Here is a 20,056-nt window from a genome sequence, read left to right as displayed (position 1 = left end):
GGTGTCAGAAGTGAGGGCAGTCTTGTGGACTGTGTTCTCTTTAATTTCTTAGTTGACTAAATCTTTAAAACAATGCTACTGTTCCTCTTTTCATGCATCAAGCATTATCACACTTGCATTTGGTAGCACTATCTATAAACTTTCCTTATCCCCATTACTGGTTGAATGCTGCAACCACCCAAGACCTATCCTACAACTGGCCCTTAGTAGGTGGCAGTATATATTGGCTGGATTCAGTGAATCATACGTAGTATGACAGGAATAAAACTTTCTTCCATAATCACCATTTTAAAAGGCATTGAAGGCAACAATTCTAGTATTGCTTAGGATTTACCTTTGTTCTAGAAGAACATCTGCAGGAAATAACTGATGTGCGAGAGCATGGTCCACAGTCTCCTTCATGGCAGAGCTTTTCACAGGTATGAATGAAATCTTCAATAAAAATGAAAAAAGCTGGGAATGAAAACTACTACTCATTCCGTACTCTTAAATTCACTGGTCACACTGATCTATCTCTATTCCCTATAACTTCAGAATCAGAGTTGAGGGGAGGGACATAGTACTTCTTTCCTTATCATCCCTTTATCCAGCAGGCTGGGCTTTTCTGACAAGTTCAGGGCTCAGAGGCAGTCAGTGGAGTACGCTTTAGAGTGTGTAATGCTTTGTCTAAGTCAAAGAATAGATTTTTCTGACTCTTTCTTTAGGCCCCAAGTCTCCAGTTAAGACATGGATCTTCTTCGGACCAGGGGTTAGCATAATGGCTATTTTGCTGGACTCCCATGTAGTCGACTGCGGTTCAAGTCCTAGACCCAGAGGCTTAAACTCACGCCAGGCGCATGTGCGTGCATGCCCAAGATCTCACGAGGAGAATGGAGGAGATGGGATTGCGGAGTGGTCATCCCCCCTGGGGGGTGATTTCTCACTTTCTGTCTCCCTCTTTCTGGCGAGCACATGCGCCCTTATACCCTTTCTGGGGAGCGCAAGCCCCCCTAAAAAAAAAAAAAAAAAAAAAAAAAAAAAAAAAAAAAAAGACATGGATCTTCTTAAAATTGTAGTCATCCATGGCTTGAAATGCTCTTGATTCTGAAATTCATCTGGGGATTTATTAATATTTGGAAAGTATGATCCATAATCTTACTAAGATTAAGCTCTGTGTGTGTCTAGTGATAAGTGGTTGGCAATTATTCTGCTAAATTACATGTAGGACAAGTCCTGATTCAAGGACTGCATAGGGATCACCCAAAGTCTTTTTTTTTTTTTAAATCTGTCAGAGGGCATGTACACTTGCTAGAGAGAGAGAGGAAATAAAAAAAAATAAAACAGAAAGAGAGAGAGAGAGACGGCAAAGTGAGAAAGGACCCCCCACAACCCCCAGTAGGCGATAGCCATACTGTACTCCCTTTTCCTCCATTTCTCCCTCCTGTTGAGATTCTGGGGACACATGCACATGTGCCCAGTTGTGTTTTTCAAGCCACTGGGTCTGGGACTCAAACCACAGGGTCAGCCATGTGGGACTTGGCCACCTTACCTTAACTACCAGCCCATGGGCTGGCCTCTTTCAACCTGTTTTCACATGCACTCGTCATTTCTTCTGAAAGCTAAATCTACTGTTGACACCCTTTAGTTAATTTTTCATTTCCATCATTGTACTTTTTTTTCTTTTTCTTTTTTTTTGGAGAGGTTTTTGTTATAGGGTGAGTGCGCTCGCCAGAAAGACAGAGACAGAGAGACAGAAAGCGCGAAATTACTACCCGGGGGGATGGCCACGGCACAAGCCCTTCTCCTACATTCTCCTCTTGGGATCTTGGGCACGCACACACACGCGCCTGGCGTGAGTTTAAGCCACCGGGTCGACTCGAACCACGGCCGACTACATGGGAGTCCAGTGACATCGCCATTACGCTAACTGCTAGTCCCCAATCATTGTACTTTTTAAAAAGTATTTTCAGAGGATGTCTGAGCTTGCCACAGAGAGAGAGATCAACCCCCAATGGGGTATAGTCACATCACAATCCCTTCTCCTTTTTTTCTCCTATATGGGATTTTGGGTGCAAATCCCATACACACCCATACACCTGGTGTGTTTTCCAAGTCACCAGAGCTAGGATTTGAACTGTGGTCAGCTATGTGGGTTCTGATTCCCTTAATCACTAGGCTATGGGACTGGTCCTAGTCATTGTACTTGTAACTCCATAATTTTCATTTGGTTCATTCTTTTTATAATATCTATCTATCTATTGATATTCTCTATCTTTAGAGAAACTATTTTTATACCTTCTTTTATCTCTTTAAGCATTATTTCCTTTGGGACCAGCAGTTGACATAATGGCTATGTCTCTGGACTACCATGTAGTCAACCGAGGTTCGAGTCCCAGACCCAGTGGCTTAAACTCACAAGAGGCGCGGCGTTTACTCGCGTGCCCAAGATCCTGAGAGGAGAAAGAAGGAGAAGGGACTGTGGCATAGCCATCCTCCCAGGGTGTGATTTCCCGCATTCTGTCTCTTTCTTTCTGGCAAGCGCACATGCCCTATAGCAAAAAAACTCTCCAAAAAAAAAAAAAAAAGGATTATTTCCTTCAATACTAAGAACATATTCATAAATGGTATCTTCAAGTCTTTGTTAAATTAGACCCTTGGTCATTCTCACAAGCAGTTTCTCTTGCCTGTTTATAGCAACTCTGAATGTTATCCACAGCTTTTTGTTATAGCTTGCTTGTTTATGTGTTTTGTGACTTGGCTAGATTATTTTAGTCTCCTTCTCCTACAGTATGAAACCATTGTGTCACTCTGGCTGGCACAGCCTTGAGGGGTGCACACTCACTATGATGGTGGTTTTAACCAGTCCCCTTTTTGACTATTTCTTTCATCTGATCTCTCTGTTAAATTGTATGTCTCATGTGGATTATATTCATCCCTGAAGCTCTGCTGATTGCCATCTGTACTGTTTTTGGTAATACCCTGGGGCATAAACTGTTTGGCAGTCAGATCCAATTAAATATGGGAAGCGGTAGCCTCTAAGGTAAGTCTTGAGATTTATTTTGAACTCAGGGAGGGCTCCTCTCGGCTCTCTCTCTCTCTCTCTCTCTCTCTTTTTTTTTTTTTTTTGCTATAGGGCGCATGCACTTGCCAGAAAGAGAGAGAGACAAAGAGACAGAAAGCGAAAAACCACCCCCCGGGGGGATGACCGTACCGCAATCCCCTCTCCTCCATTCTCCACTTGGGATCTTGGGCACGCACGCACATGAGCCCGGCGTGAGTTTAAGCCGGGTCCAGGACTTGAACTGTGGTTGACTACATGGGAGTTCAGTGACATTGCCATTATGCTAACTGCTGGTCCTGTCGGCTATCTCTCTTAAGGTTCTCTCTGGTGAACTAACTGGCTTATCATTTAGTTTGCTATTCTTAATTAAAAGAAGCTATTATTTTCTAAAATGTCCTTAGAAAACACTTTCCCCACACTCTGTTTCAAATAACAACAGTTCCTTTGGGGATTACATTGGCGTGCGCTTATGGACTGCCTCTCTCTTGGGAAAAAATCTTTGTGGTACTAGTCTGGATGCTGAGTGGGCGAGTAGTCTCTGTTTCTCTTGGCTTGCTTCTTTAAGTAGATTCTTTGTCTATGAATGAGCTGGGATAAGGATGACCAGGGTCCCCAGTATTCTACTGCAAATGAGGTCAAGCCTCCATTCCATGTATGGGTAGGGACTGAGTGAAGGAAGGCAGTCACCAGCCTGTCAGCTGCACTCATCAAAAATTCAGCCTCTTCAACCTAGAGATGGACAGCATGAGAAACATTGGCAGTCTACCTCTCTCAGGGATATCTGGTAACCTTTGACCAAGTGCTGAGAGCAAAGGAAGCCCCTTCTTGAGTGCGGTCGACTACATGGGAGTCCAGCGACGTAACCATTACACCATCTGCTGGTCCCATGATTTTTAAGAGATTTTTGCTACCGGGCATGTGTACTCACGGACAGACAGAGAGTTAGAAAGTGAGAAATTACTCCCTCCGGTGGGGATGGCCACTCTGCAAACCCTTCTCCTCCATGCTCCTCTCAAGATCTTGGGCATGCACACGAAAGTGCCAGGTATGAGTTTTAAGGTCCAGGACTCGAACCGCAGTTGACTATGTGTGAATCCAATAACATAACCATTACACTATCTGTTAGTCCCCATACAAAGTTATTTACAAAACTAACATATGTTTTCTAAAAGGGAAGATCTTTACCATTCTTCTAGAAGACATTTGCTCTCTACATTACAGTAGGCAAGGAACCAACAAACAACTGATTTTCCTAATGCAGCTGGACTCTCTCTCTCTCTCTCTATATATATATATATTTTTTTTTGGAGAGGTTTTCGCTATAGGGCGTGTGTGCTCGCCAGACAGACAGAGAGAGACAGAGAGACAGAAAGTGAGAAATCACCCCCCAGGGAGGATGGTCACGCCGCAATCCCCTTTCCTCCATTCTCCTCTCGGGATCCTGGGCACGCACACACACGCACCTGGCGTGAGTTTTAAGTCACCAGGTCCGGGACGCGAACCGCGGTCGACTACGTGGGAGTCTAGAGACATAGCCATTACGCTAACCGCTGGTTCCCTGGACTACAAATTAAATATACATAATTTTAACGTCAGATTGAGAAAAAGGATTAAGTAGTGTGCTTTTATGTATTGCTGTTGGTACTTAGAAGAAATGTCAGATATTTCTTTATAATAAAATGAAAATCAAGAGACCAGCAAGTTGGCGTAATGGCTATGTCGCTGGACTCCCATGTAGTCAACCATGGTTCAAGTCCCGGACCCGGTAGCTTAAACAAACACTGGGCATGTGTGTGTGTGCATGCGGGCCCAAGATCCCAAGAGGAGAATGGAAGAGAAGGGATTGTGGCGAAATCATCCCTTTTGGGGGTGATTTCTCGCTTTCTGTCTCTCTGTTTCTCTATCTTTCTGGCAAGCGCACGCACCCTATAACAAAAACCTCTCCCTGTGCCCCCCAAAAAAGAAAATCAAATATAAAGAACCTAACTTAACCTAAGAAGGTGCATGCTTAAAGATATATCTTTCCTATTCAATCTCAGTTGCTTACATTCATTTTTCTGAATTCAGGTTTCTAAATACTCACTTAGGAGAGAGGTTGCCAAATTACTTTGAAACTGCACATACACATTCTCCAAAGATTAAGTCAGACAGGCTTAGTTAAACTATTATTTTATATCCAATTCCAATAAACTTTTTCTGGTTTCTATACAAAATAATCAGAAGACACAAATCAGAAGGAAGGAGGAATTACTATAGGTAGGCAGACAGGTATACTAAAAATACTGATAAGAAAATAAACAGTGGGGCTGGCAGGTGGTGTGGTGGTTAAGGGTGCTGGACTCTCACATGGCCGACCACAGTTTGAATCCTGAACTTGGAGGCTGGCTTTCTCACTTTCCCTTTCTCTCTCTTTCACTCACTCACTCTGTTCCTCTCTGGTCAAACTGAAATGAATAAATAAATAAAGTTAAATAAAATAATTCTTAAAAAAAAAAAAAAGAAACAGCAAAAAGCTTTAAAAAGCAGATAAAACAATTCAAACTACACATTGCTATGGTGCAAATGGTCTGGAAAACCTCAGCAGGCCCTGAGGGTATCCCTGTATTCAGTGTAATATAATAAATAACACTCGTGAAAATTATAACTCTGAATCAGGAATGGGAAATAAATGACTTTTGGTGACCTCTGTTTAAAAAAAAGAATGCACATTTTGAAAAAATGTTCATCCATAATGATTTCAATGCATGTTACCAGCTACATGAGAAACCTAGTGATAGAAAACAACTTTCCTTGAATGATCTGAGGGCTGAAGTTTTACATACATATAATTTTATTGGACTGGGGGCCAGCAGATGATGTACTGGCTATGTCACTGAACTTCCACATGGTCAACCGTGGTTCAAGCCCTGGTCCTGGTGGATTGAAACTCACACTGGACACATGTGTGTGCATGCTGAGGATCCCAGGAGGAGAATAGAAGGGGCCATGGCATGGCTATGCCCTCTGGGGGGTGATTTCTCACTTTCTCTCTCACTAGCTCTGTCTCTTTTTATCTCTCTGGTAAGTGCATGCACTCTATGGCAAAAAACTAAAAAAAAAAAAAAAAAAAAAAAAAAAAAAAATTTTTTTGGGGTTTTTGGAAAAAAAAAGAATTTTATTGGGTTGTTGGGAAAGTCATGAAGCATTTTTGCACAGAAAAACAGAAAATACATCATGACTTTCCCAACAACCTAACAGTTCTTAAATATCTCACTTACAGTTATGTTAGCATGTTCCTATTATATGAAAATGCTTTTAAACACTTGCTGAACTCTGAATTAGTAAAAAGTACATATGGTGTTTGCAGTAATGTAGGCTTCTAAGAGAATTCTCTCATGCACGGAATAGTATCTCCCCACTGTTGTCCAGAGTTAGTAATTAAATAGCTGAATTACAGATCACTTGGGGAAATGTGAGTTTTCACTCTCATGAGAAGGAAAGAAAAAGTACTGTACTTTTGATAGTCAGAAGAGCCTCTGATATTGTAACTGGTATTTAACACTACTTTGCTTAAGTAGTTACTGTTGCTAAACATTTAAGTTAGTATCTGTAATGCCAACTTTATGCCCACTAGTTACCTAAGGAACCACAAGGCAGGGGTTTGCCGCACACTTTTCCACAGGATGGGACAGGATCCATGCATGTTTTCCGACTACTACTTCCAAGTTCTAGCAACTGGCTGAGAGGAGTTTGGCCACAAGGGCAACAGCGCACCAGCTGGGGGAGGCGTGGACATAGCTGGCAAGGCTGAGGATGGCACACTTGAGAACATGTATGGTTCCCACATTTCAAGTCCCTGTTAAGAAAAAGAACAGATTGTTACGTAATTGTTGCATAAAACACAGTTTTACTCTAACTGAGGAAAATGAAAAACCTTACTTGCCACAGATCTTTAAACAGCCAAAGTCCCCGAATCCATCAGATTTTCCTATGTCTGTTCCACATAACACATCTCGGGAGGTGCTGCCACAGTAGCATACTTGAAGACACAATTTTAAAAACAGACAATTAGTAACCTGTACAAGTACTTAAAATATCAATAAAACACAAAATACTAGGGCCGGCAGATGGCGTGGTGGTGGTTAAGGGCGCTGAACTCCCACATGACCGACCAAGGTTCAAGTCCTAGACCTGGCAGCCTGCTTTCTCACTTTCCCTCTCTCTCTCTTTTCTCACTCTTGCTCTCTCTTGCTCTGTCCCTCTCTGGCCAATTAAAAATAAATAAATAAAGTTAAATAAAATAATTATTTAAAAAAGAAAACATAAAATACTATTCACCAGAGTATTGCTCAGACCTGATTCAGATGTGAATGTGGTTTATACAGCACCTCTAAGACTAACTTAAGAGCTTCATATCACAGGGAGGAATTAAAAAGGCCCTGTTGGGAATCAGCAGTTAGCATAATGGCTATGTCATTGGACTCCCACGTAGTCGACTGCGGTTCGCGTCCCAGACCCGGTGGCTTAGAACTCACGCCGGGCGCGTGTGCGTGTGTGCCCAAGATCCCAAGAGGAGAATAGAGGAGAAGGGAATGCGGCGTGACCATACCCCCTGGGGGGTGATTTCTTGCTTTCTGTCTCTAATGTCTCTGTCTGTCTGTCTGGCAAGCGCATGCGCCCTATAGAGAAAATCTCTAAAAAAAAAAAAAAAGGCCCTGTTAAACTCTATCAATATCTCACAGTGCCTCTGTAGCACATTCTATGGGCAACACTAGAGTGAAGCCACTCCTAACTTAATAGAACACTACCTAGGGCTCAACAGGTGGCATGGTGGTTTGGTTAAGGTACTGGACTTCCACATGGCTGTGGTTCGAGTCCTGGATCCCGAGGCTTGAAACTCACGCTGGATGCCAGTGGATGTGTGCCCAAAATCCTGAGGAGAATGGAGACTGCAGCATGGCCATCCTGCCTGGGGAGTGATTTCTTACTTTTTTTTTAATTAAAAATTATTTAATTTTATTTATTCATTCATTTATTTTAATTTGACCAGAGAGACAGGGAAAGTGAGAAAGCAAGCCACCACATCTAGGACTTAAACTGTGGTAGACTATATGGGAGTGTCCAGAGCGTTAGCCACCACACCACCTGCTGGTCCCTGGGGAGTGATTTCTTACTTTATCTCTGTCTCTCTGACAAGCACATACACCCTATAGCAAAAATGTCTCTCTTAAAAAAAAAAAAGATAAAGAAAATTATGTCAGGTGCCTGTGTAAGCATGCCCAAAATCTTGCAGGAGGAGAATAAATGAGAAGGAATTGTGATGTGTCCATACCCTCCACAAAAGGTGATTTCTCACTTTCCCTTCACTGTCTCTCTCTGCCTCTCTCTGGTGAGCTCATGTGCCTTATGGCAAAAACAAAAAAAAGCAAAAACAACAACAACAAAAAACTACCAAAAAAGGGAGAATACTATCTGGTCCAAAGGGCAAGATGAACAGCATGGCTTATAAAGCTTCCTGGGGTCCCCTGGATATGCCGAAGGAGATGAATAAGCTCAGCTGGTAGTGTGGTGGAGTGTCTTGACACTTGAATCTCCATCCTCGCTTCACCCAAGCAGCACAGATTTGAGGGGTTCACACAAAATGTTTGAAAAAGGATCCCTGCTACTAAAAAGAAATTAAAAAATTGTAATGATGGTGCAAAATATTTAATAATTTGTATACTACTAATGCTGAATTTGAAGTAACATGTTTCAGGTATGCACATTAAGTAAAGAGTTTCAAGTAACATAAGACTTTTATTCACTAGATAGAGAACCCAGTCTATCAATTTTCCTATGAGTTCAAGAAATGATGGATTCTTTTATTTCCTGAGGTCAGCTATAGATGTGTTAGTTTAAGAAGTTATGTTTCAGATGTATTAATGTAACTTAAATAATTTTCTTAGTATCACTTTATTTTTATTTTTCTAATGATCAGTTATTGAATTAGGTTCTAGAAAAGAAATTTAGAACATCAATTTGTAAGGATAAACTCCATTTGTAAGGGCAAATATGAATTGTAGGCGGCCCTGAAGCTGAGGAACAGCTTTAATTTTTTTGGTAAAATTTGCGAGTCCACAGCTTTCTGATCAACCCTGTGCTGCTCTGTAATTTTGTATTTCTCCTTTTCTGTGTCAAAGATCTTACCTTTCTGTTGTCTGAGCTTCCGCAGCTTCTTTTTATTAAAGTAAGCATCAGTGAGGTGTTTGGGATTTTTACTTTACTAATAACAATTTTTGTGGCAGTGGCAATGATAATTTTCTGGTGTGTTCTACACAGTGGAACTCAATCAGGGGGATTGAGGATCAGAGGTCCAGTCACAAGTAGCAAGCTACTGCTCAGTTGCTCACCACTCTCTTGCCTCTGTGGCGTCCAGTGAGGATGATCAGAATGGTCCCAGGAGTGATGCTAGCTCACAGCTTTCTCACATGCTGACTGAAGGGTTTTTTGCTGTGGCTCAATAGCTTTCAAGGCACATTGTCAGTAGGATAATACCTAGGCATTTTGTGAAGTTTAAACCACCATTCTTGTCCCCACCAACTGGTTTTGTGACAGTGGCAAGAACTTTTTTTTTTCTTTTTAATACTGAATTCAATAGTGGAGTATTTCCTCTTGTACATGGTCTTTCTGGAATACACGGCAGACCAGGAGTATCTGTTGATGCCATAGATTAGGACTAGGTTTTGGCTGCAATGGGGTTTCCCCTTATTTTTTTGTTTGTTTGCTTTTTTAAGAGAGATTTTTTTGCTATAGGATGCATGTACTAGCCGGAGAAACAAAGTCAGAAAGCGAGAAATCACCCTACAGGGAAGATGGCCATGCCACAATCCCGTCTCCTCCATTCTCCTCTTGGGATTTTGGGCACACACATACATGCAGCTGGCATGAGTTTCAAGCCGCTGGGTCCAAAACTGGAACCATGGTTGGCCATGTGGAAGTCTGACATAATCATTATGCCATCGCTGGTCCCATAAGCACTTTACATTTTTATTTTTTTGAAAGATAATTCCTTTTACTTCTTCTTTAATTATTTAAACTTTATTTATTTTTAAATTTTGACCAGAGTGAGAAAGAGAGAGAGCAGGACAGTGAGAAAGCAAGCTGCTAGGTACAGGACTCAAACCATGGTTGGCCATGTTGGAATCAGCACCCTCAACCAACGCACCAACTGCTGGCCCCATAATTCCTTTTATTTCTCTAAGTTTTCACTTCTGTTAACATAATAAAGGCAGAATTAGGTGACCTGATATGACATTTTTACAAAAAACAGTCCCTCCAACATCTGGTCAGTAGTATATAAATATTTACTATGAAAAAAATAGGTAAGGAAAAAGAAAATCTTCATTATCCAAGTATATTTCTTTCTAATACTTCCTGGAATTCTGAAAATAAAATGCTTCATTACCTTTCTGTTGGTTCCTATTTACCCACATTTTAGCTGATGGCTTCAAGGAACTTAAGTTGCAAGGTCTAGGGATATTTCTTATACATCATTCCTACTTTTTATATACTATGTTAAAAGCTAAGTAAAACATGTTTTCTTTTGTGTTCATCATTTTGGTGAGTTACTGGAAGATGGCGGTTCTGGCCAAAAGGAAGGCAAGTGTCACTTTAAATTTTTAGTTCATAAAAAAATTTATAGGTCAGCAGGTGGCATGGAGGTTAAGATGCCAGATTCCCACATGGTCAACTGTGGTTCAAGTCCTGGAATCTATTTTTTCTCATGGATCTATCAGGCCATTTTTATACCAATAACTGTCCTGTCACAATAAGTTTAACAAATCTTGAAATCAGGTAGTTTAAGTCTTTCAACTTCTTTCTTTTTCAAGATTATTTTGGACTTTCTAGGTCCTTTTTAAATAGATACTTTAGAATAGCATTTCCTTGCTTCTTTCTTTCCATATTATTTATTTATTTATTTAGAGACATTTTTGCTAATAGGGTGTGTGTGCTCACCAGAGACACAGAGACAGTGAAAGACAAAGTGAGAATCACCCACCAAGGAGATAGCCACGTTACAATTCCTTCTCCATTCTCTTCTCAAGATTTTGGGCACACATGCACATGCACCCAACGTGTGTTTCAAGCCACTGGGTCTGGGACTTGAACCATAGTCAACCATGTGGGAGTCCACATTTTAACCACTATGCCACCTGATTGCCTCCCCTTTCTTTCCTTTTTCATTGCCAGAGAACACATGTGCTCACCAAAGAGAGAACGACAGAAAGCATTTATGAGGTACGGTCATACTGTACTCCCTCCTCCTCTATTTCTCCATCCTATTGGGAGTTTGAACATGCATATGTATGAACCTGGCATGTTGTGCAAGCTGTTGAGCCTAGGGTTTGAACCACGGTTGGCCATGTGTGATTCTGGTCCCTTAACTCTAGGCTACAGGGCCAGCCCTGAGTAGTATTCTAAAAGTACTATTCAAATTATATAAAACAATGACCTATACCGGTATCATGCAACTAAAATAATGAAAACCACCCAAGCATTAACAAATCTCCAGTTGTCTCTACTCAAGATACCGGAACTAATAAAGTCTTTTGACAATAGGTTTGAGACCAATCAATATACACCAATACAACCATCAGTAAGATTCTAGAGAAGTACATACACATGGCTAGCTCATGTGCCCATCACTTACCCTGGTTCAGTATGATCCGGCATGGCTGGCACTCACCCGCATGGCATAGCTCAGCACAGTGATGCTGACCACAGTTCAGAACATTCTCACATGGGCTAGAACAGTGGACTGAGATGGCCTGGCCACAGCGAACTGTGTGCCTATAAAGAAGTTGAAGGGCAAGAATCAGTCTAAATTCCTCCTAAACTAACACTGAAACCCAAACTCTCCCCTCAAAAACTACGGAACCTTCCTCTTGACTGTTTCCCTTGTCTTTTCTGTATGTCTCACTCCTCCGATTCTTACTTGTTTAATTACTCTCCCCTTCTCTATCCTTCTTTCTCTTCCTTTGTTCTTTCTTTTCCATCTGTATTTCTCTCTCCTCTACTTTCTGAAGAGTATAGAACTGAAGTCTGTATCTGAGTATTCTATGTGATTTCATCTGAGTGCCACGAAACAGAACACAGGAGTGAATAGAGCCCTAGGATGAGGGATTAGAAGATTTGGGTTTCAGTCCTAACTCCTACAGTTACTTTACATATGGAAGGATAGCTGTCATGTATCCAGATCTGACAAGACCTGGGGTCCAGCACTGTGGCATTTTAACTACACTACTTAAAACATACTGTATGTGAGTTTGACACAGGGTGGGGAAATCATTCCAGCTTTACTCTAACAAGCACCCTGATTTTACCAGTCAGAGAAGAATTAAGGCCAAGTGCTTTCAGATCATTGTCTCTAGTTCTCTTTCCAGGGGACCTATTTAACACTTGGAAGACCACTCTCCTGCAAGATGAATTTTAGTCTATCTCCTACTCCTATCTCAACTACACATTTTGTAGCAACTGTTAAATACGTAACAGTTTGCAGTGGTTAGTACAATCGCCAACATTGGCTTATTATGTTAACATGAAATACCATGGCTGTCAGGGCACACTGATCCCAAACCATTACACAAGGACAAGTACAGGGTTTAACAGCCCCAAGTGGCAAGTGGTCCGAAGTTCCCTATCTCCAAGCCTTTTTTTTTTTTTTTTTTTTTGGAGATTTTTACACTGTAGGGCACGTGCGCTCGCCAGACAGACAGAGAAAGACATAGAGACAGAAAGCGAGAAATCACACCCCAGGGGGGATGGTCACGCCACAATCCCTTCTCCTCCATTCTCCTCTTGGGATCTTGGGCACGCACGCACACGCGCCCGGTGTTGAGTTTTAAGCCACCGGGTCCGGGACACGAACCGCGGTCGACTACGTGGGAGTCCAGCGAAATAGCCATTACGCTAACTGCTGGTTCCCTCTCCAAGCCTTTTTCTATCTGCATGCCTGCCTCCTCTTTGTCAGGTCTGTACCACTTAGTATTTCTACTATTAAACAACAACAACAAAAGGCTCAGTGAGACAAAGCAACTTGCCAAGATCAACCAGCAAGTGGCAGAGCCCGGATCTGACCTTTGACTCAGAACCCTTGCATGACTCCCAGGTCACTGCTATCCTCTTAATTCAGTAAATGCTAAGCAAATGCACAATGCTGAAAATTTGCATGGCCCCAACTCATCTCACGGTTCAGAAATTAAAGCTCTTTCTGGGATTTAGAGGCACTCCATAACTACCAGTAATCCTCACACTGATGATGCCAAAGAGTTTGCATCATGGAAAAAGGTAGGCTCTAAGGTTATTATTTCATTCAACAATAGTCACTGAAAACCTCCTAGATGCCAGATACTGTGGAAAGCACAGGAAAACTTTCCCTCCTTCACTCATGCCGGGCACATGTGCGTGCGTGCCCAAAATCCCAAGAGGAGACTGCAGCGTGGCCATCCTCCCTGGTGGGGGTGATTTCTCACTTTCTGTCTCTCTGTCTTTCCCTTTCCCAAGCCTTTTTTTTTTTTTTTTTTTTTGAGAGATTTTCACTGTAGGGCACGTGCGCTCGCCAGACAGACAGAGAAAGACATAGAGACAGAAAGCGAGAAATCACACCCCAGGGGGGATGGTCACGCCACAATCCCTTCTCCTCCATTCTCCTCTTGGGATCTTGGGCACGCACGCACACGCGCCCGGTGTTGAGTTTTAAGCCACCGGGTCCGGGACACGAACCGCGGTCGACTACGTGGGAGTCCAGCGAAATAGCCATTACGCTAACTGCTGGTTCCCTCTCCAAGCCTTTTTCTATCTGCATGCCTGCCTCCTCTTTGTCAGGTCTGTACCACTTAGTATTTCTACTATTAAACAACAACAACAAAAGGCTCAGTGAGACAAAGCAACTTGCCAAGATCAACCAGCAAGTGGCAGAGCCCGGATCTGACCTTTGACTCAGAACCCTTGCATGACTCCCAGGTCACTGCTATCCTCTTAATTCAGTAAATGCTAAGCAAATGCACAATGCTGAAAATTTGCATGGCCCCAACTCATCTCACGGTTCAGAAATTAAAGCTCTTTCTGGGATTTAGAGGCACTCCATAACTACCAGTAATCCTCACACTGATGATGCCAAAGAGTTTGCATCATGGAAAAAGGTAGGCTCTAAGGTTATTATTTCATTCAACAATAGTCACTGAAAACCTCCTAGATGCCAGATACTGTGGAAAGCACAGGAAAACTTTCCCTCCTTCACTCATGCCGGGCACATGTGCGTGCGTGCCCAAAATCCCAAGAGGAGACTGCAGCGTGGCCATCCTCCCTGGTGGGGGTGATTTCTCACTTTCTGTCTCTCTGTCTTTCTGGTGAGTACATGCGCCCTATAGCTAAAACCTCTCCAAAAAACAAAACAAAAAACAAATCCCTCTCATCTTGACATTTCACCCAAAATGGGTAATCTCAGAATCTTACTGTGTATATACAAATTCTTAACAACTTATAAGGTTGTAAAACAGGATCAGGGGAACCAGCAGTTAGCGTAATGGCTATGTCACTGGACTCCCATGTAGTCGACCGTGGTTCGTGTCCCGGACCCGGTGGCTTAAAACTCACGCCGGGCGCGTGTGCGTGCGTGCCCAAGATCCCGAGAGGAGAATGGAGGAGAAGGGATTGCGGCGTGACCATCCCCCCTGGGGGGTGATTTCTCGCTTTCTGCCTCTATGTCTCTGTCTGTCTGGCGAGCGCACGCGCCCTACAGTGAAAATCTCTCAAAACAAAACAAAACAAAACAAAACATACAAAAAAAACGGGATCAGGAGCAGCAAAGGAAACTACTATTTATAGAAGAATATTATTTATATGTACCTAATAATTTTTATTTTAGAAATTCACAAGTAAATTATCAACATGGAAATTGAGGTCTTCTTTAGAATACAATTCTAACCTTACCTGGTTCGTCCACATTCACATGTTTTAGTCATAAAGGCAGGGCAGGGTGGGCAGGGTCCGGGATGGCAGAGACTGAAAAAGAAAGGCTTCAGTGAGTAAACTATACCCATGTATCCAAACTGGAACAAAACTGTCTCAACTGGGTTCTACTGTGAATATGGCAACAAATAAAATCTATTCTGAAAGGTATTACTTTTGTCTGAAATTAATGAAAATATTTTTAAAAATTATTTATTTAATTTTATTGTTATTATTTTAAAATTTGCTATAAAACTCACCAGAGAGAGACAGAGAGAAGGTAAGAAAGTGAGAAAGCAAGCTGCCAGGTCTGAGACTTGAACCACAGTCCACCAAGTGGGAATTCGGTGCCTTAACCATCACACCACCTGCTGGCCCCAATAAAACTATTTTTTAAAAGTTTATCAATTTTATTCAAGATAGAGTGCACATATGTGAGAGTGAAGTGGGGCTAGAGGGAGAAATACCCTCAACAGGATCTAATCATACTGCAATCCCCTTCTAACAGCCCCTCCAGCTTGTCAGGATCTTAGGCATGTACACTAGGCAGGTTCCAGCTTGACTGGGCCAGGGATCCAGCCTCCTGGTTGGTTGTGTAATTTCTGGCACTGCAGTTTCGTATGCTACCAACTGTGCATATCACTGGCATTATGTTCCTACAATATTTAACCAGAATATGTAAAGCCCAAGTCAAAATATTAATTTTATTTGGGTATTACAGTCAAAGATGACATTTTAAAATATTGCATTAGCCCACTTACAGCAGTGTATGAAGATAAGAATAGCTTGCCATTCAGGTGAATGGTAGGAGTACTGTGGAAAATGAGAAGCTAAGCAAAAATAACTGCGTTCGAATCCAGTAGATCCATGAGAAGTACCTTTTCTCATCAGGCAGTGCAATAACAAGGCAATGGGCTAACAATGGGAACAGTAAAAAAAAGGTTGACATGAGGGGAATCACGTTGGTAAGGAACTGGGAGAGACAAGGGGTAAGGGTCATGGTATACTGTAGGTTAGAATTAGACTGCTGGTCCCCTGATTCTTTTAATTCCCCAAGAATTGTGATCAGCCATCACTTACATTGCTCCCTCCCCTCAAAGGAAATTGCCATAAAAGTTCCCAAAATGGGGGCCAGCAGTTGGCATAATGGCTATGTCACTGGACTCCTATGTATTCGACTGCGGTTTGAGTCCTGGACCTGGTGGCTTGAACTCATGCCAGGCACATGTGCGTGCATGTCCAAGATGCTGAGAGGAGAATGGAGGAGAAGGGATTGCGGAGTGGCCATCTCCCATGGGGGATGATTTCTCGCTGTCTCTCTGTTTCTGTCTATCTGGTAAGTGCACATGCCCTATAGCAAAAACCTCTTGAGAGTAAAAAAAGTTCCCAAAATGTTTTAAGTAATGGTATTCCTGAACCACTGTGTAATTTACCAGTGTGTCTGCTTTGAAGAAGGGAGTATTTTATACTTCTTTTCTACTGGTCTGCAGTCAGATCATAGGCCATACTGTTAACCTGGTGTCAATCAGCTCTATCTCAGTGAGATTCTCCTGCACACTATTATCACAAGACCCCTGGCACAATATACCCCCATGCTCTGTGCAGGGGAAGCACTGATAGCTATTTTACTCTTAGGTTTAATAAAAGCAAAAATCAGTATTTCTTGCCCACTTGCCAGACTCTGTACCAAGCCTCCTAGGTGCAACAACATTTAATTTTCATAGAACTCCATGGCTGATAAGTAATATTGTTTATATCATTATTTTACAGATGGAGAAATTCAGGCTTAGAGAAGGTAAGTAACTTGTCCAAGGTCACACAACTATTTGGTCACTGGAAAAGTCACGATATATTTTTCTATATTTTTGTATTTTCCAACATTTTTCTATAAATAAAAGTCTCATGACTTTTCTGATCACCCAATATTTAAGGGATTCCACCCAGGATTTAAACCTTTGTCTGATGTTAGAGCCCATAGAAATTTATTTGTAACTAACCAACTACTTCTATATTGCTGTACATTTCTGTTATTATTTAGAAGCTGACTTGAGGCATTCTGAAGCTGGCCATTGACTATAGGAAAAGGATTCACATACTAGAAACACTGTCCAATAGCACTCCATACAATTGCCTTTCACCAGACAGAAGGCTATCCTATACACTGTTGGATGTGGGTATTATTAGAGGATACAGTTATCTGGGTCTCATTTTTTCTTAGAAGCCAGCAGTGTAATAGAGTGGGAAACAGCACTGGCTTTGGAAACCTCAGCTCAACCATATTCAAGCACTGTGATGCCAGGTAAGGCACCTGGCCTTTCTAAGACTCATCTGTAAAGTGGAGAAGACAAATACCTACATTACTGGACCCCGGTAAGGATTCATCCAGCTAACTTATATCGAGTGCCTGGCACAAATTAAGTGCTCAGCTAATAGTCTCCTATGCCGAGCCACCCAGTTCAAAGGATTCTAACCAGAAACGTGTACTCAGAGCCACTGGCAACGCATGTAGAGCAGGGACCCCCAGGAGTCTAGTGTTCCAACTTACAGGTTACAGGAGTGTGGGCAGTCCTGGCCAGGCTGTTTCTTTCTACAAACCTCACCACAGCTATGTGGAATTTCATTCCGGCTCCATTCGGGATTCTTTACCTTGCCTAAAACAGATCAGATCAGAGAGTCAATGGTACAAACTTCAACCACATTTTTTACTTAATAAAAAAATAGGGAACCAGCAGTTAGCATAATGGCTATGTTGCTGGACTCCCACGTAGTCGACAGCTGTTCGCGTCCCGGACCCGGTGGCTTAAAACTCACACCGGGCGCGTGTGCATGCATGCCCAAGATCCCGAGAGGAGAATGGAGGAGAAGGGATTGTGGCGTCACCATCCCCCCTGGGGGGTGATTTCTCGCTTTCTGTCTCTATGTCTCTCTCTGTCTGTCTGGCGAGCGCACGCGCCCTATAGCGAAAACCTCTCAAAAAAAAAAAAAATACAGATAGCTAGATAGCAAGAAATTTTAGTGTGGTTTTCATTAGTTCAACAAATGCATTATTTTACATCTTAAGGTAAAAAGATGAATATAATACTATTTATCAAAAACTTTACTGAATATGATAAATCTTGAATTCTGAATTATCTGGGAAAGATAAATAAAAGTTATTTTTACTTACGAAAAATGTCACTTTGACTAGTGGACACATTCAACCTAAGACAAATACCTGTTAGGTAAGCCTTCTTAAATGAGCCCCTGGATTAATATGGAAATAGCTGCTATAGGGATCAGAGAGTGGGAATAAAAAGAGAGAGCACCAGAGGAAGGAGGAGGAGGTGCTAAGAGATTGAAAAGACATAAAGGCCTCTGTATAGCAGACACTCACCTGTTCTAAAGCTATAAAGTAGGCATAAACGGATTATAAATGACTTTATAGTCAATGCTACTCTGTAAATACTTTTTTTTTAAGAAAGAGATTTTTGCTATAGGGAATGTGCGCTTGCCAGAAAGACAGAGAGAGACACACACACACTGCAATCCCTTCTCCTCCAGTCTCCTTTTGGGATCTTGTACACACACGCACATACACCTGGCCTGAGTTTTAAGCTGCCAGGTTTGAGACTTGAACCACAGTTGACTACATAGGAGTAGCGACATGACTATAATACCATCTGCTGATCCCACTCCGTAAATCTTTACTGAGCTTTTTCATAGACTTCTCACAGAGGAGAGTGAAAAAAACAAAACAAAACAAAACAAGCATAAGACTTCTCCTTGTCCTTGAATTCATCCTCATCAGGGCAAATTTATACAACAATGGCCCTCCCATCCTTGGCCTCAGATTTTTCCCCTACACTGTCTCAGAAACTGTATTCATATTGAGAGTTTCAATGCATCTAAAAGCCAATGATTCCCAAGTCTACATTTTTTTGCCCAGCCCTGAATTCTGTTTCAGTCCTACAGATGCTAAACATCTCTGCCTGGGGTTTTTCTACTACCTCAAACTGACTTTATCTACAGCCAGTTTGCACCATCCCTCTAGAACCCTTCCTCCTCTGTAGTCCTGATTTCTGTTAGCAACACCATTACTGACAGAGCCCTACATAGTCAATATCTAGTGTCGTCCCCGACTATTCTTTTTCTTTCCATATTCTACTTAATCATTGAACTTGGACAATTTTTCCGACAATGTCTATGACCCCATTTCCCCTCCTACTTCTGCTCTTGTTTCTCTACTGGCCCAAACAACATCTCCAGACTATCACACAAGCCTTTCTTGCTCTAATATAGTGCTCTGGTGTCCCCAATATCTCTCAGTGCCTCTACCTCTTTTCTCTGACTCCAAATGGTTTTTCCCTTTTCCTTGAGAGGATTCTGATTATACTTTTTTCTCACTCTTTGCCCCTTTCTCCACTAGGGTCTCACCTCCATTCAGCTATGTCTATCATCCCTAAATTCTGATCTCTCTTCAAATATTCCTGCCTGTCAATTGGACATCTCTTACTAGATATCTTGTCCACACTTCCAACTCAACATTTCCAAACTGAATTCACTATTTCCACCAAACGTGATTCTCTTGACCTGCTATTTTTTTTAATTTTTAAAAATTTATTCATTTTCTACATTAATTCACTATACACCATCACAACACACAAATGAATTTTCCATCCAAAATACCCTGTGCATTGGCTCAATCAAGCACATCAACATACATGTTCTCAGCAAATAATTTTCTAATTCTTATGTCCTGCATACCTTGCCTTTTGTTTTGCCATCCTTGATTCCCCATCCCCCACCCTCTGCTATGTCCCATCCTCCTCCCCCATTGTCCCTGGCATCCATGGTTGCCCGCCAAGCCTCCCCCCCCATTCAATTGTTCTGCCAATGAACTTAATTAGTCTAAATATATCCAATAGCTAGCACAGCTGACACATACCTATATATGAACCCAAGTCTGACTTTAGGCATAAACCCCAGTGAGTAGAATGAACATACTATAAAGTAGTCCCCAGCTGGGCCCATACAGCTCGCTGCAGTCGTCAAATATGCATTTTTTTTTTT

At 41.9% G+C, this 20,056-nt stretch overlaps 1 protein-coding gene across 3 annotated transcripts in view; it reads right to left on the bottom strand.

The window, feature by feature from the left end:
• NFX1 (nuclear transcription factor, X-box binding 1) overlaps positions 1 to 20,056 on the bottom strand; it is an 84,454-nt gene that overhangs the window by 40,250 nt on the left and 24,148 nt on the right. For all 3 annotated transcript variants that reach the window (XR_003548507.1, XM_006143102.3, XM_027769806.1), the window contains 6 exons: positions 17,553 to 17,658; positions 14,990 to 15,061; positions 11,709 to 11,848; positions 6,959 to 7,058; positions 6,658 to 6,875; positions 335 to 432 (listed from right to left, as the gene is read on the bottom strand). Coding sequence is in view for 2 of the 3 variants with exons in the window: in XM_006143102.3 (XP_006143164.1) it covers positions 335 to 432; positions 6,658 to 6,875; positions 6,959 to 7,058; positions 11,709 to 11,848; positions 14,990 to 15,061; positions 17,553 to 17,658 (734 nt within the window). In the remaining variant the exon portion in view is untranslated. The remainder of the gene's footprint in view (positions 1 to 334; positions 433 to 6,657; positions 6,876 to 6,958; positions 7,059 to 11,708; positions 11,849 to 14,989; positions 15,062 to 17,552; positions 17,659 to 20,056) is intronic.

The sequence above is a fragment of the Tupaia chinensis genome, unplaced genomic scaffold (assembly GCF_000334495.1).
Source record: "Tupaia chinensis unplaced genomic scaffold, TupChi_1.0 Scaffold000093_1, whole genome shotgun sequence".
NCBI classification, from domain to species: Eukaryota; Metazoa; Chordata; class Mammalia; order Scandentia; family Tupaiidae; genus Tupaia; species Tupaia belangeri.
Note: the sequence above shows the minus strand (reverse complement) of the source record. Positions and strands in the feature narration are given on the sequence as shown.